At 65.2% G+C, this 23,299-nt stretch overlaps 1 protein-coding gene across 3 annotated transcripts in view; it reads right to left on the bottom strand.

Annotated features, from left to right (window-relative positions):
• Positions 1–23,054, bottom strand: part of NFATC1 (nuclear factor of activated T cells 1) — a 92,528-nt gene extending 69,474 nt beyond the window's left edge. For 2 of the 3 annotated variants that reach the window (XM_046025246.1, XM_046025249.1), the window contains exons 1-2: positions 22,537–23,054; positions 9,152–10,244 (exon numbers count right to left, since the gene is read on the bottom strand). In XM_046025246.1, coding sequence (XP_045881202.1) covers positions 9,152–10,244; positions 22,537–22,663 — 1,220 coding nt within the window. In that variant the 5' untranslated portion in view covers positions 22,664–23,054. Of the gene's footprint in view, positions 1–9,151; positions 10,245–18,474; positions 18,849–22,536 lie in introns of those variants that run through there. The other variant, XM_046025248.1, reaches the window with a different exon arrangement.
• Positions 23,055–23,299: the final 245 nt, after the last annotated feature.

Here is a 23,299-nt window from a genome sequence, read left to right as displayed (position 1 = left end):
ACTTGAGGCACTGTCCCCAAAGCCAACGGGTCCAGGTGCGGCCACCAGGCCTGGCGCGGAGGGGCCTCTGGCAGGCACGTCCGAGGACACCCTCCCGGGGTTTCTTCCAGAAGCATCTGTTCCAGGAAGAGCCGAGCAGCCCCTACGAGCCACACGGTTCCCGGAATTCTGGAAGGGCTCACGCCCATAGCAAGACGAGCATGATGCCGCCTCGCCAGCAGCACGGATGGTTACTGAGGGGCAAAGCAGAGACGCCAAGTACCCCCTTGTCCCCCAGAACCCAGCAGGGTCCAGGCACGCACGTGGCAGACAGGCTTGGGGATGGCGGCTGACGCAGAGCTCGGCCACTTCCCGTGAATCTGGAATTCTTACGAAACCCAGAGTTTTGGAAATGCCTGTTCCTGCGGCCTGGCCGGCTCGGGGATCTCCGGCCGTGAGATGGAGCTCCAGCCAGACTCTGCGGTCAGCGCGGGAGGGTCCTTCGGAGTCTCCCCCCCAACAATAGAAGAAATAAATTCATTTTTAAGATGCTCATCCTCGTCTTTGGGAAACAGAAGTTCAGCCTGTGCCCGTTACTATTGTCCCCACCCCCGGAGGAGGCCAGTGAGCCAGGCTCGCCCGTGGGCCGCCTCCCGGCCTGAGTCGGTGCCGGGTGCAGCCCCGACAAGGCATTGCTCCCCACCCCGGGCAGGGTCTCCCTCACCAGCCGCCCGCCCTCCCCTTCCGCCGGGAGTTCCGGGCCCTGCGGGGGGTGAGGGGGGAGACCCGGCCGACCCTGCGCTGTGTGCGGGGGCGCCCCGTGGGACGGCAGGAGCGGAGCGGGTCACAGTCTCTGCCGTGCGTGGGCGAGGCCTCCTGCGGGGAAGAAGGGGCCCCGCACTCCCAGTCTGAATCAGCCCTGCCCGCGGGGCCACCGCTGCCGCCCATTTCCCACGAGAAAAGCCTTTCGACTTTTACTGAACCTCTGTGTGCCCTCCCCAGAGGAAAAGCACGAAGGGATTTTTCGAACGCTCAGCTCACGGCACCTCGACCTGCCGTGTGCCGTGATCTGGAGCAGAGAACACCTAGAGCTCCGTCCCCACTGGCCCGGCCACGGTCGCGGCCCCAGAGCGGCTGTCCCCCGTCCCCCGCGAGGCCCTCCGTGTGCCGCTGCCTACTCCACGCCACACCCGGACACTGAACTCAGCACCCTTCTGGCCGACCCTCCCGGCGCTCCGCGACCAGCTCGTGGGCAAAGCCGGACACTGCGGGGCATCTGCAGTTCCCTCCAGCGTTTCTGCGTGGGGGACCCAGCAAGCCCGGGGCCCGACCATGGGGAGAAACGCTGAGCCGTGGGCGACCGTCTGCACCTGGAACCCCAAACCAATGTGATCCCGACGACACCGGCCCAGGGCTTGCCAATCGCCCCCAGACCTCATCTCAGTTCCACAGCGCAGCGGCCGCCCTGGCCAGCAGCCGGGAGACCGTGGCTAACGGGGCCAAGGACTTAAGATTTACACCATCTCCACGGTGACCACTGACACCGAGGGGGACACCAGACGTCTGCCTCCAGAGGGAGGTGCACTCGCCATTTTGCCAAAACCTGAGGCCAGAAATCAGGCAAACACCCAGATTCAGCACCAACTGGGAAAAACAAAGCAAATCCGAACAGGGCCTGCCCGGGCCAGAAGAGCCGCCAAGCAACACCACGGGGGCAGCCGTGGGAATCCAGCCCGGGTGGGGGGCCCCATGGCTCACGGTCCCGCGATTCTAAACACAAGTCCCCAGTTGGAAAGACACGCGCTGTGTCTGCAGGTGCATCGACGGGACAGCAGGGCCGCGCTGAGACAGCCCGGGGGGGATGGTGGCGGACAAGCGCCTGCGAGACAGGGGACCCTGTTCTGAGCGCTGCCCAGTGTTTTGCCGCAGGAAGCGGAGTGTGGCTGTTGCGGACGAGGCAAGGCGCACGACCTTGGCCGCTGTGGTCATCTGGGTGGGGGCTGCCGCGGCTCTGCTGCTCGTCTACCTGGAGTTTCACTGTCTGCGAACGAGATGTCACCTGGGGACACAGCCAGTCCCCAAGGCCCAGCATCCTCCTGCTCCGGGCCGCCCGGTGAGGTGCCCAGTCTGGAAAGCGCCTAGAGCCGCGGCGCCTGCCGATCCTCCTGGGATTCCCTGGGATGCCATGGCCACGGGGTCTGAAAACTGGGTGCACATGCCAGCTGGTTCCAGGAATCTCGGGGGAAGCTTTCCTGCTGCGGCTGGAGCCCAGAGGCGAGGCGAGCTTTCTGCCTCAACAGCGCGGGTTCAATCCTGCACTTCAGGACACACAGACCAACCACTCAGAGGACAGCTGTAAACGCTTTCATGAGTCCTATTTTCCTGAAGTAGCCGAGACCGTGAACTCGGAACTCGGCGGACTCAGACCCGCCCAAAGGAAGGACGTTAGAAACCGAAGGAAAGGGACGTTATCAGAGTAACACCCCGCGTTCTCCCAGGGTCGGCCGGGGGCCTGCTCACCGCTCCTGGATTGTTTTGGTTTCCCTCTCCTTTCCAGCCGGGGTTATCCGGGTTCTCAGGACCTCAGGCAGGGGCTCTGGGCACAGAGGCCGCGGGGCAGGGGTGAGCCCGGACCACACAGGAGCGTGGCCTGGCCCCGCCCCCCTCCAACCCTGCTCTGGGCTGAGAAAGTGCCTCCCACATGCGGGAGGTCGACCTTCCTGGAGCCCGGCCCGAGTCCTGTCCTGAGGGGCCAGGAGGGTCCACCCAGGACAGGTCCTTGGCCAACAACCCAGCAGCAGTTCCCGGGGCTGCGGGCGGGCACCCCTCCCTGGGCTCATCCTCCCCGCGGGGCCCTCCCTCGGGGGCACCCCCTCCCGCCGTCCCACAGAAGGCCCGAGCGAGGACCAGACTCTCCCTCCAGTGAAGGAGCCGTGGGGAAGGGGTGCCTCACTCACAGCCCCTCTGCTCCGCCACAGGAGATGACAGGACCTAGGACAGGCCGACAGCAGGGGACACGGCAGCCAGGGGGAGGCAGGAAAGGCCCAGGGAGGCCAGCGAGGCCGTCCTCCGCGGGCTCCTGAGTGAGGAGCGGGGAGAGACCCTGCGGCCATCGGTCGTCCCCCCCAGCCCCCAGCCCTCCCCTGTGGCCAGTGACCCGTCCTGGGATACCACGACCCTGCCAGGAGGCCTCTGGCCCCGCACACCCCTCCCTGGGCCCCATGTGCGGGCTCAGAAGCGAGGAACCCAGAGGGGGCCCCCGCCCGTCCTCCCCCGGCTCCCGGAGGCCCGTCAGGCCTGTGTCTGTCCCGTCAGGAGCTCAACTCAAGCTCAGCCACAAACAGAGAGTGCAGGGAGGGGACAGCAAGGCCTCTGCGCAGGGACGGTGCTGACGACTCAGCGACCCCTCAGTGTCTCTGCTTTCGGGGCCCCATCCTGGCAAGGAGACCTCCAAGGAGGCGGCGGCCGTCTCCCAGCTCTGGGACCCCCACGGCGCCCTCGTTCGGCACCTCCGCTGCAAGGAAACGTCTCCAAGCCACATGACCCCGTGACCCCAGATCTGCGTCCCGCCGGCGGGCTGCCCTGCACCCACCCAGACAGGCGGGGGTAGGCGTCCCGTCCACGCCTCAGGGCTGCAGCCTGCCGTGCCTCTGCCCTCCAGGGACACGGGCCTTCCTCACCCCACACACAGACGGTCCCTACATTCACCTGCGCAGGCGACTCGGTGAGACACAGAGAAGGAGCCTTTGTCCGGAAACCCAGACGCAGACGGAACAGCCGAGAGGGAGCTGCCAGCCGGGGGGGCTGCAGCCTCACCGAGAGAGGGGACTCTGTGTTGGACCCTCGTTCCTGCCTCACTATGCGCCCCCCCCCCCCGGGACTGTGGACACGGAAGGGGTGGGGCGCTCAGGAAGGAGCACCGCAGGCACAGGGCACAGCGAAGCGGGACGGCGGGCTGGGGCCTGTGGGGGACGGCGTTCCGGCCGCCCCTGTGGTGTGCTGCAGCCCTTAGCTCCCGGGGCAGATGCCTGCGCGCCCCGACCGTCCCCCCCGGGCTCCGAGCGCTGCCAGGACCCGTTGGCAAACGGCACGCCCAGATTGCTTACAGAAGCCGAGAAATCCGGAGTCTCCAAGTTCTCGAAGGACGGGGCACGAAGGAGCGTGAAGCCTGCAGAGCGGCTCCGAGACAGCCACCCGGTAGCGCCGGGTCACTTGGTCCCCTTCGCTCCAACAGGGGACCCGCGGCACAGCCCAGACGGCTCAGATGCTGGGCTCTGAGACTGCGGGGCCAGGGTCTGTGCTGACCGTCAAGCTCCTCCCCCTCAAGGCACACTCTGCCTTCCCGGGCACCAAGCTCCTCGGCCCCCACACCCAGGCCGCTGGGGAGGGCCGCGCGAGGCTCTCGGGCCCCCGTGCTCACCCCTGATGGTGCCGCAGGGCTCTGGGCTGGGCACTCGTCGCAGCAAACCAGCCCCACGGACAGCCATAGTCACCGTGGACAGGGACGCCAGGAGAAAACCGGCGATTTCCAGCGACGCAGGCCCCTCTGCACATGAGCACACCCCGTGTTATCCTACTGACCGGTCACAGGCTCTGGCCACAGCCCGCTTCGACCTACGAGCACGGGAGAGGAGCTGGGCCTCAGCGGCCTGCGGAGCCACTGCCCGACAGAGCTGCGGAGCCGCCGAGCCTCCCTGACCCTAAGCGCGGGAAAGGCTGTGCACGGCTCCCCGCTTCTCAGCTCCGCGTGAGCTTCTGCGTTCCTGAGGGGAAGCTGCTCCGGGGCTGGCAGGAGTCAGTGCGGCCCCCAGGGGGGTCCAGAGGCGCCCTGATGCCCGGGCCCTCGCGGCACAGAGCCAAATGCGCTGAGACACATGGGGCTCTGGGCACACACCCTCTCGGGACACCTGCCCCCGCGGCCCATCTGGGGGCGGCATGCGGACCCCACACCTGCCGTGTGAGAAGGCGGACCTGAGGCAAGTTGCTTTCTTTACTGAAAACCAGTCCAATCCTGCGACTCGAACCCCAGCTCCCAGACGATGGTTCAGAACAATTTACAAACGAGCAAACCCCAGCATGATCTGTAATCGCGCCCCATGTAAACGCCCAAGAAACACGGGCAAGTAAGTCCCCGCTTTGCGTGGAGGGTCTGGTCTGGAACGAGGACAGTCCATCTCCCGACTCGGTGTGACCCCCGGGGCAGACGCTCGGAGGCGCACACGCAGGGGTGTGGGGGGGCACATGACCCCCTCACACACACTTTCCTCGGGGAAAACGTCTGAGCAGAAATGATTTCTGAGGGCGCCTGGGTGGCTCAGTGGGTTAAGCCGCTGCCTTCGGCTCAGGTCATGATCTCGGGGTCCTGGGATCGAGTCCCGCATCGGGCTCTCTGCTCAGCAGGGAGCCTGCTTCCCCCTCTCTCTCTGCCTGCCTCTCTGCCTACCTGTGATCTCTGTCTGTCAAATAAATAAATAAAATATTTTTTTAAAAAATGAAAAAGTAAGACAGAAGTAAAATCTTGCTGGCCAAACAAACTTTAAAAAAAACGGAAAAAAGAAGTGAGTTCTGACTTGTCTATGGTCACGGACAGCATCTCCGGATCCTTCCTCTCAGCCAGGGCTCCCCACGGTCTGCGAAACCTCGGTGCTGGGCACACGAGACGGCCCCGTGCACAGGACGGACGCGAGCAGGACGAGGACGGGCGTGGGTCAGACGGAACCTCCCGCGCCCAGACTTTCTGCAGAACGACCCACGGCTCACGTCTCAGTGGTTTGACTTCAAAATCCACCCGTAGAGCCGTAAAGATCCAAACTATTTCTCTGCTCCGGGAGCACACGAGTACGTGAGCTCCTTTTTCCTCTTGTGCCATTAACAGACTCTCGCGACACCACATCCAAAGGAGAAGGAAGGACCACGCCCTGCACACACCCCGGGAAAGGCACCGGAGACGTGGGGCTGACGCTCCCCAGCCTCCCGCCCGCGGCCGGCGTCCAGGAACCGGAATGCAGACCCCGGGCTCCTCTCAAGCTGGGAGTGAGGACTCACTGCAAGGAATCTTCTCAGAGCGTCAGCGGTGAACTCTGAGAAACCAGAAAGAAGCTTCACGAGACGGAACGTCGTCCAAGGCTCCGAAAAGCTGCTCAGAGCTCAGACCTCTCACACCATGCCTTCCGGGGAAGCAATGGACACGCGGTCCTCCCCAGCCCCGCCCCTGCACACGCGGCCCTCCCCAGCAGCCCCGGGCCTCTGCACACACACCAGCGGCCCCAGCAGGGGCATCAAGGTTGACCTGTGAAGCTGGTCGTTCCCACTGGCAACCTCTGCCCAGAAGCCCTCTCTTCTGAACGAACTGAAAACAGAGCTTACGATTCTCGGTTTTCGGGGGGTGGGGGAGTCTAGCAGGTCACTGCGATTTCTGCGCCTGTCCCACGCTTTAAGAATGGATTTGTCATTCTGTTAACCCCTACAAGAAACTTAAACTATAAGACGACGCAGTTCTATCAGGCGCTCCCGTTACATTCACCGACGTAACGTAACTTTTCCAACGGCAGGAAGGAGGGTCGTTTTGACTGCTGCGGGCCTGTCAGAATGCTCTGCACAGGGGGGTTTGGAGAAAGAAATCCCCCTCCCCCCTCCCAGGTAAAAGATCCCAAAGCACCCGAAGTCCTCGGGAAAGGCTAGTGCGGCACAGTTTTCACAAAAAAGCTCCTTTTCCAGGTGGGACGGAGTCAAAACCGCACGCAGCGTCAGGGAAGGTGGACGGGGGCAAAACCTCTGTTCCAGATTCTGGAGACAGTGCAAAAGGCGGCCCTGGGGTTGCACAGCGGAGACCCTGCTGACATCCTCGGAGTGGGCAGGAGTGCGGCAGGAAGTCTGCGGGGACAACGCCCTGACCTCTTGTTGGACCCTGGCCCCGGCTGCCCCGGGGCACCAGCGGACAGGACCAGCGGGAACAGAACAGGGACCAGGAAACACATTTCGATGTGGAACCAAAACAGGGGGAAAGGTTAGCTTCCCGCCTCCTGAGGGGAGCTGGGGGCCTCCCCGGGTTTTGTCTGCCGGCCGAGCTCACAGGAATGCCGGGCGCCCGCTCCCCCACCTCACCCCACCAGGGAGCTCTGCGACGGGGCAGCTGCCCCCGGGGACCACGCGATCCCTGCTGGATCCGAACACCACGGCAGCAGCGCGTCCCGACTGCGCAGTCAGACTCGTCTGGTCCGCACCCATGGTGACCCGCCCGGAGCCCCGATCCCCGCAGACGCCCCGGCCCAGTGAGCCTCCGGAGAGAAGGCAGTGGGCCACGGTGAGAGGCGTCCGGCCGTCCTCGAGCAGATGTGACGCCGGCTGTTCCGGGCCGACGAACTCTGTCCCCCGAGATTCAGGGCCTGGAGTCCTCACCCCGGGACCTCAGAACATGACCGTGTTTGGACAGAGGTCATGTTCTCACGCGGTCACTGGGTGGGTCCTGGTCCAGTGACTGACGTCCTCATAAACTGGGGACATGTGGGCACAGACATGAGCACAGAAGAGGCGTAGACATCTGAGCCTCAGAAGAAGCTGCCCCCGCCGGCGCCCGAACTCTGACCCCAGAAAAGCAATGTGTGCTGGGAAGCCGCCGGCCAGTGGCGCGTGGCCACCGCCCGAGCACAGACTGACACACGGGGCTGAGCAACACGGCCACGCGGCCCTGTGCCTTGGAGGCCAGACCACCTGCCGTCCTGCCCGCAGGCTCCAGAGAGGGCCCAGAGTCACGAGACAGTGGCCTTCATGGTCCAGGAAAACGCAGGTGGTCGTAAACTGCACCGTGGGAGCCCCGTGTCCAGCTAGTTGGCTTCGAACTGATCTTATTTTTACTTAATTATAGAGAGACTGCAGTGGGCATAACCTGTTCTTAAAATTTTTTAAACGCCTCCAAACAGGTCTTTAAAAATTCCCACGTCCTGCATGAAAGCCCGGGAGACTAAAATGCCGAGAGACGCTTGTTCGATGCGGCCTGTGCCGCGTTGGGCAGAAACGTGGACACGTCCTAACGTTTCGGGAGACATCACGGCAAGTCCTGCCGCCTCGTTTTGTCTTGACTGATGCCTCGTCTACACCGCACGCCACTGGGAAGGGGGCGCTGACCGTCTCGGTGGCCTGGGGACTGTCCGTGTCCTGCTGGGGTTTTGCAGACATCCAGACATCCAGAAGGTGCAGCCGGGCCTGCAGCTCGGTGACCCCGGTGACCCCTCGCAGCGCAGCCAGGTCCCCGGCCCCTGCCCCGACACGGCCCCCAGCAGAGCCGCCCACCGTGCCAGTGCGTCACCGGCCGGCAGGCCTCTGTCACCGCAGGGCGCGCTGCTGGAACCCGCGGGTCCCTCGCCCCGGGCTGCTCCCAGAAGGCCCTTGGGCAGAAGAGCGACAGGGAGGAGGCCGGCGGCGCCCCACGCGAGCAGCTGTGCTTCCCGGGGAGGACGCACCCGCGAGGGAGGCACGTTCTGGTCCTGATCAAATCCCGGAGCAGAAAGCGTTCTGCCAGGGGTCATTAGCGGCCCACCTGTCGGGAAAGCCGTTCAGTTAAAAATAACGGGGGCCGGGTGAGGGGTCGGCGGAGGGGCGGCCCCCGCCAGGAAGAAAGTCAACCACCCGCGGCTGAGCATCTCGTCGCCAGACCGCCAGGGAGCGGACGCCTGCCTCCCGGGACCCGGACCGAGTCTGCTGCCGCCGCGGGGAGCGCTCTGGGGAGCCGCCGAGCCGAGGCCCCATCTGCGCGCTCGCCGCGGCAGCAATTAGGAGGGAGAAGGAAGCGGGTGAGGCGGAGGCCGAGGAGCAGGAAAGCTCGTTTGGTTTTCGTAAAAGAAAAAACAACTCAAAACAGTGAGTGCGAAGCTGTGCGGGTCTCTGTCGGGACAGACCTGTCCCCACCAGAGTTCTCCCGCAGCAGCCCGATCCCCCACCCCGGGAACTCACGGGACCTCGAAGGAGGCTATTCCGTGAGGACGAGGCCTCCTGGGGTCCTCCTGAGAAGGGGGCTTGCACGCAGACGCAGGCGGTTGGGGGGCACCCGCGCAGACGGACGGCGTCTCCACAGCCAGAGCAGGCGAGCCCCGCGGCGTGGGGAGGCCTGGGAGGAACCAGCCCCGCGCCTGCCCCCGGACCCCCGCCCCCGCCCAGCGAAGCCGGCCGCGCTCACCTGCTGTAGGCTGCGGGGGACCGGGGCCGGGCCCACTGGTACGGGTGCTGCGGCACCGACAGGTACTGGTCGCAGAAGGCGCCCTTGCGGATGTGCTGGAGGGACGGGAACTCCTCGGGCAGGAACTCGGACGTGGGGGGCGTGGTCCCCAGGTCCTCGCCGGCCGGCTCCACCTTGAGCGCCACTGAGGGACAGGGGTCCAGGGTGGTCTTGCGCGCCTTCACGGGGACGCCGTCCAGCTCCAGGCTGCCGTCGGTGCTGAGGGCGTTGATGGCGGCCACGATGGCCGAGCTGGTGTACTGGGTGCTGTTGCCCAGCCACGTGTCGTCGGTGACGCTGACCCGCGGCGAGCTGCGTGGGGACGGCGTGGGCGAGTGGTGCGGGGAGCAGGACGGCTGCCGGCCGTTGAGGCCGTACTTCCTCTTGTTGCAGGGGGACGAGGGCCGTGACGTGCGGGTCCCCAGCCAGCTCTCCTCTGTGACGCTCGTGCGGGGTGAGGTGGAGGGTGAGTGTCGGGGGGAGCCAAGAAGGCCGCAGGCCCCCAGGCCACGGGGGAAGCCCTCCTCGGGGTCCGTGGTCTTGGGGGACACACAGGGCGACTGCCACGGGGACGTCTGTGGGGACGCGTAGGGGTACGAGAAGTTGGACTCGTAGGACGAGGCCTCAGAGTTGCAGCTGCGGGAGGACAGGCTGCTGGCCGGGCTCAGGCACGAGGGGTCCCGGTAGGCCTCCAGGTTGGGCAGGTTCAGGGTGGCCGTGGAGGGGGGCCGCCTGGAGCCGGGCAGGACGTCTTCCACCTCCGCGTCGTGGAAAAACTGGTTATTGCCGTGGTGCAGTCCCATGTACGAGGTGATCTCGATGCGGGGACTCTCCAGGGCGGGGGCCCCGTTGGGCCTGACGTGGCCGGAGGAGAGGAAGTAGCTCGAGGGCCCGCCGTCCACCGCCCCCCCGTAGCCCGGGGGCTGACTGGCGGCGGTGGCCGGCATGCCCGGGGCCGAGGTCTGCAGGTCGTGGCCTGGGGCGGGCAGCGAGGGCTGAGCCGAGCCGGGAAGCAGAGTGGAGCTGACGCCAGGGGAGGCATAACTATAGTGCTCTGGAAAGGGACAGAAGAGAAGACGGCGTGAGGGGCCGGTCATCGGAAAACACGCCCACGGCGGGCTGAGCCCATCGGCACTGCACAGGCCCGGGCCCGTGCCTGGGGACGCAGCTGCGAAACGCCACTGAGCTCGCACGGCTCCAAGGACCCCTCCCGGCCCACGAGGCCCCAACCCGTCCTCCCTTCTCTGCTCTCCAGCACCAGGGCACCCGCGGCCCCGCCTTTACAGAGCCGCCCCCTCCTTCCCTCTTCAGAAGCCACCTTCCCCGGCCACCTGCCCAGGTTTCAGTCCCCAACCCACAGCCCGTGGCGTCCTCCCAGCTCCTCTCTTCCTCAACACTCAGCATCGTCGCATTCCTCGTCTCCTTCACCAGGAGAGCGTGGGTTCCGCGAGGGCAGGACCCTCTGCCTGCCTTAGTCCGCTTTGCCTCGTGGCTGTCTCCGGAGCCTAAGCCTGTGCCTGGCCCCGAAAATGCCCCCATGTGTGAAACATACGGGTGCGTGGGTTTTAGCCACAGGAACCTGAACACTTAAGGAGACTTAACAAGCTAATCACTCTCGAGGTGCCTTGACCAGCAGCCACAGAGACCCTCAGGGATCAGGAAGCAAAATGGACTCCCGGGTCTCCCCCACGTACACTCTGGCCGCAGTTCACGGCCTAGAAACCCGTGTTTAAAATTAAAAAGGTAGAGGACATTGATGCACGGCTACATTGAAGAATCATTATGTATTAATTATAACCTCAATACACTACATTTTGAAAATCATTACTAGTGTAATTAGTAATTTCTAACAGAAAAACCACATTTCTGGATTTCCTATTTGAAAAGACATTTTACGACGTCTTGTACCTCGTTACCGCGCACCAAGAGGGGAGCGTTCCAAGCCTCTAAATAATGGAAGCGTCCAGGAAACCGGACACGGACCTGGGTTAGCGCTCGGCCCCGAAGGCACGCGGGGGCAGGGCTCCCTTCCACGGGGCTGTGGACCGGAGACCCACAAGGGACCAGCCGCCGGACATCAAGGGTCTGGGAAAACTGGTCTGAACGGCACCGTGTTGACGGACAGAAACGGTCTGGCCCCCGAACGCACGGGGGTCTATGTCTGCTGTTACTTCTTTCCAGGAGGAGCCATCCGGCCACTCCCTGTGGCAACCAGGCTCTCACCGTCCCTGCTATCAAGAAGTTCTTGCTTCTGCTGCTCGGAAAGCCCCAGGGCCTTTCCACCTCCAGGCCGCTCACAGGTGGTCTGCGGAGCGCACACAGGCCTGCCCCCTTCCCAAGAGGGCATCAGCATCCCAGATGCCAGGGGCAGTGCCGAAATGCCCTGGGGGACAGAGCCCTGCCCACGAAGAGGGAGCAGACCAGAAGCTTCCTGAGACAGACAGGGGTCCCGTCAGGACCACTTGTGCCTGGATGAGACCGAGAGCTCACACACGCAGCCCCACAGCTGCCCCCCTCCAGTCGCCGTCCCCCTCTGCTCCAGGGGCCACAGGGCGAGCAGGGTCCCTGACACGGGGCGTGAGGGAAGGCCCGGCCCTCGCTTCCCCAGGGTGGGAGGTGGCGCACCAGGCCTCCCCGCACCTGGCCCGGACGCCTCCCCTGAGACCCTGCCCGTGTTTGCGGCTCGCGGGGCCCCCACCAGGCCACATGCTCACGGACGGCCCCGACGCAAACACGGCCCCCGGAGTTTCAAACGACGTCCTTGCAAGAATCAAACAAGGGGGTAAAAGCCCAGAAAAGGTGCTTCGCAGAGAAGGTTCCTCAGGAAGGGGTAGCCTGGGGGCCGCGGGCATCACCCGAGCGCGCAGCCTTCCCCACGCACCTGACAGACTGTGGCCCGGTGGCTTGGTGGGGTGTCGTCCGGGGGACCCAGAGGGACCGGGCAGTGGGCGGTGCAGGGGTCCAGCCCCGTAGAGGGCAGGCAGGTCCACGGACGGTCTGTCGGGCATGTGGGAGCCGTCAGAGCGCAGGGGTGCGAACGCCTGGCAGCCCTCCCTGCGAGAAGCCTCCGGGGAGACCCCCTCCCCCAGGCGGCTCCCGTCCTGCGTGAGCGCGTCCCAGCACGGCTTCGCACCACACCCACGCGCATCTCCGCGCTCTCCATTCGCGCACAAGCACACGCCTGCGTCCAGGCCCGGCTCACACGCACCCGCAGGCGTCCACGTCCAAGCGGCGCGGGAGCCACAGGCCAAGCGGACAACCGAGCTCGCGGAGGGCCCGACCCCGACGGCTCACACTCCAGTGTGCGTTCGTGCTGCAAACGCAGAGGTCAGGGCTTTAGGACGTAGATGTGCACACGTAACTGCAGGATGGCCGACATGCACTTGAGCCCGAGTTACAGGGACACGTGTCCCCTCCAGCCCTGGCATCTGGCTCACGACTGGCACAGACTCCCGCCTTCTGGGCCGCCCGCATGGGCTGGGACACCTTGACCATGTGCCGGCACAGGCCGGACACACACGCCTTTATGGCCGTCACCAGCTCCCCGGCACCTGGGAGGGTGCAGGTCACCCGACGTCCCACCCCAGCCCCTCCTGCTCTGTGTCTGCCCCCCGCCCCCGACACACCACCGGACCGCCCTTCCTCTGGGCCGGCCGCGCGCACTTTCCCGGCTCCACCCAGAGAGAACCACGGTGCCACTTGGCTGTGGTCTCAGCTCCCCTTGGGCTGTCGGGGCGGGTGACACGCCACGGTGGGGGGGGGGGCGCCCAAAGAGTCCATAAGCACAAGGGGCTGTGCTTCCCGGAGGGGTCTCCGAGCAGCAGCTGGGGGTGGCCGGCCGGCCTGCTCCCTGAGCACCTCTGACCTCCAGGTGCCGCCATCCCAACCACAGGGAAATCCCTGCCAGACCCTCCCAAACGGAGGAGGCCCCAGGCCCTGGCCGCCCCTGCTGGTGTGCACGCGCTTCCCGTGAGCCCTGCGTTCAAGCGCTTGTCCCTGCGTGGGGGCGAGCACCTGGCACCCGGGGGAGAACGCGTTTCCCTGTTAGAGAGAAACCCGCAAGCAGGGCGGACAGAGCACGCGGCGCGAGCGTGGCGGGGAGTATTAGACGTCGTTGTCGTGACAACAAACGTGTGTCATGAAGCCACGCCCGTGAGGAGTCTGCGAGGCCCCTGTGATGGGCTCCCGGGCCTCCCTGCCCCTGGACTCTCCCAGCTTGTTCTGGGCCTCCAAGGAGGTTTAGTGGACCAGGCCCCGCATTTCCTGCCCCCGTGAAAAGTGTTAGGTGCGTCTGACGGGCACCTCGCCGGCCCAGCTGGGAGAGCAACTCTTGATCTCGGGATTGTGCTTCTGAGCCCACGTCGGGAGTGAAGACTAGTTAAGAAATTAACTTAGAAGAGAGCAAACGAGCGAGCGCACTAACACGCGTTGCTGGGAAGGTGACCCCAAGATTTAAAAAATGAAGCTACCTTCAGCAGAGCAGGTCCGGGGCCTCCCCGCCAGCCCGAGGACTCAGCCCCCGTTCCTGCGCGCCTGGAGCCCGAGGCTGGAACTGCACAGGGTTCTGGGTGGGGGGACTTGGGGTTCTGGAGAAACGGCAGAGTGAGGAGGGTCTCGCTTGGGGTCCGGAAGACAAGGGCTGACTTCAGGACCGGACGATGTTGTCATGTCGCATGTCCTTCCTACCGAAGGCACAGCATCGGCGCCCACACCTGCCCCTGCGGGCCCAGGACGACAGGCCGTCGCAGTGGCCCGGGCTCCCCTCGTCTCCCACAGACCGGGACACCCCGGCCCAGCATCTGCTGGGGTCGAACCCAGGACACGACACCAGGCGGGGAAGCTGCCGGGCTGCGGGAACAAGACGCCACCGAACCGAAACCCACTCCTGCCCACCGCCCGCCTCCGCGCGCCGCCCACACTGCACACCCGGGAGGCACTGGTCAGCGGCCCGGGTGGCCGTGGGGGACACGCAGGAACCCGGGGGTGTCACCAACCCCCCAGGAGAAGGAGCACGCGGGCCAGGAGAACGGCTCATCCCAGCAGCTCACGTTCCTGCGTGTCCCAGAAACAAGCCCACCTCGTCCTCTGTTGGGTCCTGGGTCCAGCCTGGTGCCCCTGCGGACCACACCTCGTGGGGTGCGCTGCAGCACCCCCGTGCCCCCCGCACCTCATGGCTCGTGGGGGGCCATGACGACGCCTGCACGAATCTTTCTACTCGGGCCTCCACCTTCTCACTCCCTGCTTTTAAGAAACCAAAAAACACCCAAGTCCTTTATCAGCTACAATGTTCCTTCGCGGGGCGCCTGGGTGGCTCAGTGGATTGAGCCGCTGCCTTCGGCTCAGGTCATGATCTCGGGGTCCTGGGATCGAGCCCCGCATCAGGCTCTCTGCTCCGCAGGGACCCTGCTTCCTCCTCTCTCTCTCTGCCTGCCTCTCTGCCTACTTGTGATCTCTCTGTCAAATAAATAAATAAAATCTTAAAAAAAAAAAACAAAAACAAAAAAACAATGTTCCTTCGCTAAAGACACAGAATGAAAATGTCCTACAAAGAACCGTCTGGGGGGATCGTCTGCGACCCACTGTGAAGGCCACACGGCCCAGAGGACGCGAGTGGACAGCCGTCGCCCACCATGCTGAGGAGCCCGGGACCCAGGGATACGGGTCCCTCCAGGAATGTCCCCCTTCCGCGTGAGCTTGGGGGTCCGCCCGGCGCCTGGCTGCAGACCGGCCTCCTCGGCCACCGGGGAGCGCTCCGGCTCCCGCCCAGAGGCCTGGCCGACTTCCTCCCGAGTTGCTAGGGCGACGGCACGGGCAGCTTTGCAGCTTTGGGGCCAAGATAACTTAGACCAGGGGAGCCCGGGTGGGAAGCAGGGCCACACCCGCCTCCCAGCGCGCAGCCGAGAGCGCTATTTCCTGAGACCGAGGAGACAGGCCTCCTTGTCCCGTCCTCCGTCCCTCCACCCCCCCCCCCCCCCCCCCCCCCCCCCCCCGGCGGAGAGGGCGGCCCTCTGCCCAGCCGGCCGTCTGCCCGCAGGGGACCAGGCCGGTGGCCTCGGGGACACGAGGCGGCCCTGGGAGTGCAAACAATGCTTGGCTGGGCTGGGACAGTTACTGTGAAACTCGCTCCTTTCCCTCCGGGAATGGTCACAGTCACCGTCCCGCCTGCCCAGCCACAGAGCCCCAGCCCTGAAGCCCCGGCAGGACGCGCCTCTGTGAGGTTGGCAGCAGTGACAAGAGTCCCCCACCGACTCCCCCGGGGGGACCGTGACGCGACAGACGCCCGTGGCCATGGACCGAGTGCCTGTCCCCGCGCACTGGAACCCAAAAGGCCGTGTTGCCACCTTGCTTCACGGCCCGACTCCGTGCGAGTCACACGTGCCCTTATTTCTGTCCAGGCTCATTCCAGAAGTGACGGGACGCGGGTCCTATCATCCGTTAAGGGCCGGGGAATGCAACGTAACAATCTAATACAGCAACGTGATAACTAACATAATGTTTAATAATTGCAATATTATAATTGAAAAACAAACAAAAACTTTACTAATAATTGCCAAGCGCCGGAAGCACCCCAGACGTCCCTCGGAAGGCGGGGGTCACGCACCGCGCTCCCTGCAGACGACGGGGGGTCGCTCGGCACCGAACAGAATCACTGCGGCCACCGAAACCTCGCACGCGTCACGATAAGGGCAGGGACCGGTCTGGAAAGGCGACGTCCTCCAGGACTCCAGCTCTAAGAGGCTGTGGAGGAGGCGGAGCCACGGACTCAGTGGGGACCCGCGGCGGTGGGAGCTGGAGGGGGGGAGGCGCGGCCGAGCACAGACGGTCTCCGGGGCCGCGAGGCTCCTCCGTCCACAGAGTAACGGGGCACACCTGACCTCGTGCCCTCGGGAGAGCCCGCCCGCATGCGCGGCACCCAGGGAGCCCGAGTGTCCACCGTGGGCCGTGGGGGAGAAACATGTCCGAGGGGTCCATGGGTGCCCCACTCTGGGCGGGTGTTCAACGACGGGGCGGCTGAGGCGTGTCGGGGCGGGGCTCGGGGGCAGATGTTCCACCTTCCTCCCCACTCTGCTGTGAAGCTAAAACTGCTCTGAGACAATAATCTTATTGAAGTGAAGGAAGAAAACACAAGTATCTCTCACAAAAATACGTTTAAAAAATGAATGTTTTCGGGGCGCCTGGGTGGCTCAGTGGGTTAAAGCCTCTGCCTGCGGCTCAGGTCATGATCCCAGGGTCCTGGGATCGAGCCCCACATCGGGTTCTCTGCTCAGCAGGGAGCCTGCTTCCTCCTCTCTCTCTCTGCCTGCCTCTCTGCCTACTTGTGATTTTTCTCTGTCAAATAAAAAAAATAAATAAAAATTTAAAAAAATGAATGTTTTCTAGCAAGTTCTAACACATGACAAAAGAAAAGAGGTCTTTCTCTCTCTGCCTGGCCTCCTCGGCCTAGTCTCCCAGATGCTGCGGCCCTCCCTTCCCCAAAGCCTGGTGAATGCCAGGCCCCAGATGCCCACACCCTGGAGGACTTCCTGCAGGAGGCGCTCCCTGGACTGCGCTCCCTGGGGAGCCTGGGGCTGAGGCACCGATTTTGCCAAAATGATTAAAAGCAGCCTTGAGACTGTCAGGGGCTCATGGGCAGTTACAGGCTTGGAGCAGACGTTCTGGAAGGCACAAGGAGGCGGTGGGGCCTCCCCGGCCCTGGGAGACCCCAGTCACAGAAGCCAAAGAGCCTGTGTGCCCTGTACGAGGCAACCTTCTCACACGACAACAACCCTGAGGGCTGTTGTCCCCAAAAGCCACAGGGTCCAGGATGGCAGAGGGAGGCCTGTCCAGACGGCTGTCACACCCCACGGGTCCCAAGCACGGCCCACGCTTCACCTCGCCCCTCTCATGACAGACACTGGCTTCCGGCTAAGAGGCCCGAGCGCAGGCGAGGAAGAGCTTCGGACGGCTCCCGGGGGGCAGCACGGGGGGGCCAGACCCAGGCAGGGCAGCGAGAAGTCCTCTGGGACCGTCTCTCCACTTCCATCCCGACCGCCTCCAGACACTGCCTGGGCTCCCGCCGCGTCCGGAGGCCTGGATGCCCACAGCCGCTGAAGACCAAGTCGGGGTACGGACAGCAAAGCCTGGGCAGCCCCTGCCTGGTCGGAACCTTTATTTTTTGTAAACGAACAGGGCGTTACAGGTTTGAAGAGAAGGGTGGTGAGCGACATGGAAAACAGGCTACGATCACCGGAGCCTCCCCGCCACGTGGGCAGGACAGAGAGGAGAGGCGGGGGCCAGCGGCAGGGGCACACGGACCCCCCCTTGCAGGCACTGCTAGGCCGCCCCGAGCTGGCCGGGGTTACTCAGTGGCTCATAACCGTATTCAAGAGCACCCACGCCAAAGCCGGCGGTTTCGCTGACTTGTTCAACTGAAACCTTTATTTCTGCAGAGAAGAGAAAATGAAAGAGGCTCTGAGCCCCTGAAGGCTGGTTCCACTTCCCGCGGCTTCTGGGAGGGGCCAGGGGCGGGAGGGAGCGCAGGGACAGGTCTGGAGGGGCTCCATGGCCCCCTGCCCTCTGGCAATGACTGCTCACCACCTGTCCCTCGACAGCGTCCAAGTCCAGGGCCTTGGACATTTGTGTCCCCTGGCGTCAGCAGCACACAGCACCCTGGGGGAGACACCCCTCCGGCAGGACCACTGGACAGACCCCACACACTCGGGACCCAGAGGATGGCCTCTCTGGCGCCCGGAGTTAGCACTATGGGCTGCTGAGCAACACGCCTGAGCACCGGCCTTTCCCAGCACCCACGGCTCCCCTCTCCTCCCCACCCCGTTTAGTTCCCCAGTGCCCCGGGGGCCGGGCACCCCCACAAGCCAGCCACTCCTGTCTTCAGTCTCTTTCCTGCACCCCCAGGCCCAGACCCCTGCACTCCCCGGGGGGCCTGCACCTCTAAATTCTGCACCCTTGTACCTCAGGCCCCTGCCAACCCTGGACACCCCCCAAGCCCCGGCACCCCCAGATCCTGCACTGTGGAACCTCCCCCCCCACCCCTGCATCCCAGGTAGGAGCCCGCCCCTCCGCACGCCGCCCCAGGGCCCTGCACCCTGGGGTCCTGTACCCCCAGGGTCTTGCCTACCCCACCCCTGCACCCCCATACCGCACCGGAGGGAGGTCCTGCAGCCCCCTGGGGCCTGCACCCTCTGGGCGTGCACCTCCTGCCCTGCATCCTCACACACAGCACCCGGAGGGCTCCCGCCCCTTGTCCGCACCCCATGCCCTTCCCAGGCCCCGTGCGGACCCACCTGGGGCGGCGGCGGCGGGACCCTCGTCACTCTGGTTAAACTCGAAAAGGAAATCAAAGTCGAACTCCTGGTCCTCCTCCAGCCCCGTCATGTTGGGACCGGCCCGGTGGGGGTTGGGGTCCGCGCAGGGGCTCGGGGGTCCAGGGTCTGGGGTCAAGGTCTCGGCCTGGTCAGGTCGGAATGGAGTCTGGGATTCCCGCCGGGGTCCTGGCCTAGTCAGGGACCCGGCCCGGGTCTGGGTCAACCCGGGTCAACCCGGGTCGGACGGAGTCAGGGTCGGCGCCTGGGTCGCGGCCCTGGCCGCGGGCACCTGTGGTCGCGCCGCTCTGGGCTCGGCTGCGCCGGGCGCCGGCCCGCGTCCCCGGGTAACGTGACTCCCGCCCGCGCCCCTCCCCCTCCCTGCCCCCGCCCCCGCCCCTCCCCCGCCCCTCCCCCGCCCCGCTGTTTCCGGGTTGACATAAACAAGCCGCTCGCCGGCCGCCGGCTTCCGAGTTTTAAATAAACTCTTGGGCAGCCCGGGCGCACGCGGCTCGCTCGTGTCCCCCGCCCCCCGCCCGCGCCCGGGGGTCCACGTGCGCCCCGGCCGCGACCCTGCGCGGGGACCCGGTCCGCGCCCCGCACACCCGCGCGGCCCCAAGTGGCGCAAAGATCAAGACAGTCGCGGAGAAAGGGCGGGCGCCCCGAGCCCCGAATTTGTGCGACGACGCGGACGAAGGAGAAAGCGAACTCTCCAGCCGCCGGGCCTCTCCTGGAGTGAGGGTCAGGGCGTCTCGGTCGCCGCGGGAGTGGACAGCACCCACGTCCCCGGGGGCCACTGCGCCGTCCCCTGGGCAGCCGGACGCGCTTTCGAGCTGCTCTGACACTCGGACCAGCACCCCCCAGCCCCAGCACCACCTCCCAGCCCCCGCTAACCCGATGCCCTGAAAGTGCCAAGGAGAAGGGAGTTTCCCCCTCGGGGCTGGAGACGCTGGCCTTGGGGTGGGGAGCTCTGCTGATGCGCTCACAGGCTGCCCAGGTGCGCGGCTGCCCCACAGCAGCCCTTTGAGCGCTGCTGCCTTCCGCAAAGCAAACGCCCACCTGCCACGAGGCCTCCCTGGAACATCATTCACTTAAGTCCCCTGACTCCTTCAACTGCCATGCGCCAGCCACGGCAGAGCTCTCCAAGGCCGAGTACGTGGGGATCCAGACCCTCGGCTCAGTCCCGCAGCTCAGCCACCGCAGGCACAAGCTGAAGGCCCGTGCGGGCATCATTCTTGCCTGATGCGCCTTCTCCCAGCTGTGTGTGCTGACTGTCCCCAGTGTCTTGGTGCCACGGGCAACCAGCATCTGGTGCAGCAGGGGAACGTCACAGGAGACAGAGAATCACCCGTGGAGGGACGTCGAGTCGGGGAAAGGCCGGGTGGCACGGATGTCTGTCCCTGCAGCCCTGCTGCTAACCGACGGGCCCTCCTTTCTGCCCTGCGGGGCATCTGGGGGGCCTTTTTCTAGAAGCAAATAACCTGCAAATCATGTGTCCCTCTCATGCTTCTCTGCCATGTCCCTTTGCAATGGCTGCTGTTCTCCAGTGACAAACTATGGCTCACTTTGGCCTGATTTTGCTTCTAATAATAGTTTTCACTTTCAGATGTACGTTGGAGGGTTGTTGTGTTTTTCGTTCGCTTTTTCTGCTGACCTTCGGGCAAATGGAGTCTGTTCTGTTGAGAAGCAACACTTCGTTTTCTCTTTCCGGTTGTCTTCCCCAGAGCTGTCTTGTAGCGCCCACCGAGAACGTCGTGGAAGCGGCCGCCCAGACCGTCGGCGTGGACGACAGCTTTCCGTTCCAGGTTCGAGGGAAGGGGGTTCGCGCTTCGGCACGCACAGGTGTCCACCCAGTTCCCCGCCTGGCCACGGGGACGGGGACTCACCCCGCTCTGCCCAAGGCTGAGCGGCCCCCCACCTAGTTTCGGATCCCCAACCAAAGTAGCCAGCTGCGCCGGTTTTCTAAACACCCCTCTTCCCAGCAACACCCCCTTACCCCGCCCCGCCTGCCTTTCAACTGGTACATGGTTTGGAGCTATTTGCCAGTTCAGCAGACACTCTGGTCCCGATGGAAATGTTTAGCTTGGCGCTTCCTCTCCGGCTGCGCGTGCTCGCCGCACACCGAGCTCCAGCCCTGGGTGTGATGGAGCCCAGCGCCGGGCCAGGGCCTCTTCTAATCTGGATTAGGAAACAAGGCCCAAGTGACGTGTGGGGGGAACAGAGCCTCTTTGTTCTGCCCGGAGAGCCCGGGGGCATTCTGTGTGGAGCAACCTCGGGGTGGGTGGGTAGGCGGCTACCAAGCGTTTCCCTGCATTCTCCACGCGGAAAAACAGGCACGGGGCCTTCAGAAACAACAGGGCTGGACGGGGTTCAGCCCAGAGGCTCATTAGACCAGAGGGAAGTGCTGGGGCGTCGAGCCGCTCCTCACAGGGGCCGCCGGTGCCTCCCTCGGGCCTCGGGGAGAGGACCCGTCCTGTCCTCCGGCACCGCCGGAGCCCCGTGCCTCTCATCCCCGCGGCCTGGGTCCGGGAAGGACTCCATTGCGCCTTCTGGTTGCTTAACGCCATAGCTTTTCCAGAACACCCCCTCGATCACCGAGTTTAGAGGCACCATCGCCCTGGGATGCTATCTGCCCGAAGGCCCTTCTCAAGTGCACTTTCTGAAGCAGGAAACAGGAAGGATCACCAGCACCCACACACAGGGTTTCTTATTGAACAAAAAAAGAAGAGGGCTGCAGGACGGACCACCGACGGCTCAAGTCAAGAAAACGAAACTCTGAAAGGCCTGCACTTGTTAAAAGAACACACGTGGGCAGACTTGGAAAAAGGTGTCCAAGATGTTAAGACCGAAACCTTAGCACATTTGTTAGAAATTGTTCTAATAGCAAGAGCTTGTCCCATAAATATTACCTGATGCTTACATTTAAATGTTTCCTAACCTGGGATGAAATGGTGAGGAACACACACCTCTTCCTTTACGGGTACAAAACATGGAGAAAATAACTGATCCTTTTTACCGAGGGCACCACCTAGGGTCCGTCCCTGTTGGAGACCAGGACCTTCTTGGAGGAGAGCACTTCTGGCCGGGCTGGGGCCTCTGGCTGGTGCCTGAAGGCGCTGCTTCTCAGAAGCACCTCTGCCGTCTGAACGGAGTCCCCGCTACACCCGGGCAAGCTGGCTGCTTTCTGAAAATCGTCTAAACGCTCCAGCACTGAAGAAGCATTTGGAAAGGCGTCTCCCAGATTCCGGGGCGGCCTTGCTATCCTGATCCCTGAGCAGGGTGCCCGGGGTCCTTCTGGAGGCCCTTTCCAGACACCTGCAGGAGCTCACCCTGGAGGCGCTCCCTTCTGCGCCAGGGGCGTCGGGGTGAGGGCCCCCCGCCCACTCCCTCTCCCCAGTGGCTTCTGGACCGGCGCTTAAGCAGCTCCATGACTATAAACCTGAGGTCCCTTTTCGCACCGTCCGGAACCACTGCCCAGGCTGGAACTCCCGCGGGTGGGCTGCACAAGGGCTTGAATGAGGGGCTGCGCGCAGATGTCCCGACGGCACACCGGGGCCCTCAGTCCTGCGGGCGCAGCGCGGGGCAGGGGAGAGGCTCTGCGACCAGCGGCGCTCCGAAGGGGCGCGGACCCCCGCCTCACGTCCTGGGCGGGTCCCCGAAGCCGCAGGGTGGCCTCGGCCCACTAGGGAAGCACCCCGCGCGGCTCCGTTCCCAGGGAAACCTCACTTCACGCGAAGCGCTTTTTGTGGCCGTGGCGGCCCGAGCGGCCCGGGCTGAGCTTCTGGCGCGGACTGGCTCAGCGCTGGGCGAGCGGAGACACCTATTGGCGAGACGGCGCGCGCGAAGCCGGGCTGCTCCGGGGAAACACCGGGGGGACACCGCTTCCCGGACTGCGCCGCGCGCCCGCCGCCCGCGCCCCTCCCGGCGGCAGACCCCGGCCGCGCCTGCTCGCCCCGCCCGGGCCGGGACCCCGCGGGGCGCGGGCGGCGGGCGCGGGGCTGGGGGCGCGGGGGCCCGCGGCGGGGGGCGGGCGCGCCGACTTACCTTCCTCCGCCGACTTCATGGTGCCGCCGGAGGGCGGCGCGGGCCCCGAAGTTTCTCCGCTCCCGCAGACCGCAGCCGGAGGCCCGAGTGGAAACTTGGAAGGGGCTGGGAAACTGGTACTTGGCATCCACGCGGCGGCGGCGGCGGCGGGGAGCGGGAGGAGCAGGAAGAGCGAGAGGAGGAGCGGGAGCAGCGGGCGCTCGGCGCCGCCGCCCCGGCCGGGTCTCCCGGGAAGGCAGACCTCTTCCCCCGCGGACGCGCGCCGGCCCCGCTCAGCGCCGCCCGCCCCGGAGAGATGTCATTGAGGGGCGTGTGCGCGCGTGGCGGGCCCGGCTGCGGCCCTGGGGCCCGGGCGGGGTGGCGGGGTGGCGGGGACTCGGAGGTGCGCTCCCGCGCCTCGGTGCCCGCGCCCGGCCGCCGGATCCGGCGCGGTGAGTGTGCGGCGAGTTCGGAGTCCTCCGAGTCTCGCTCTGACGCAGGGCCGCGCTCTGCCTCCTGCCTTTTTAAAGCTGGAAAACACCTCCCCCGCCTCCCCGCCGGCCGGGCCGCTCCCGCGCCCCCTCCCTGCCGTGACATCACGCCCCCGCCCGAGCCGGCGCAGGGCCCGAGGACGAGTCGCCGAGCTCCTGCCCTCCCCGCGCCGGGCCGCTGTTCGCCGGGCCCGCAGGGCGCACGGGGGGCGGGCAGGGGCGCACGGTGCCGGCGGGGGCGCACGGGGAGCGGCCGGGGGCGCACGCGGAGGTCAGGGGCGCACCCGGAGAAG

Source organism: Meles meles, chromosome 12, assembly GCF_922984935.1.
Source record: "Meles meles chromosome 12, mMelMel3.1 paternal haplotype, whole genome shotgun sequence".
Classification (NCBI taxonomy): domain Eukaryota; kingdom Metazoa; phylum Chordata; class Mammalia; order Carnivora; family Mustelidae; genus Meles; species Meles meles.
Note: the sequence above shows the minus strand (reverse complement) of the source record. Positions and strands in the feature narration are given on the sequence as shown.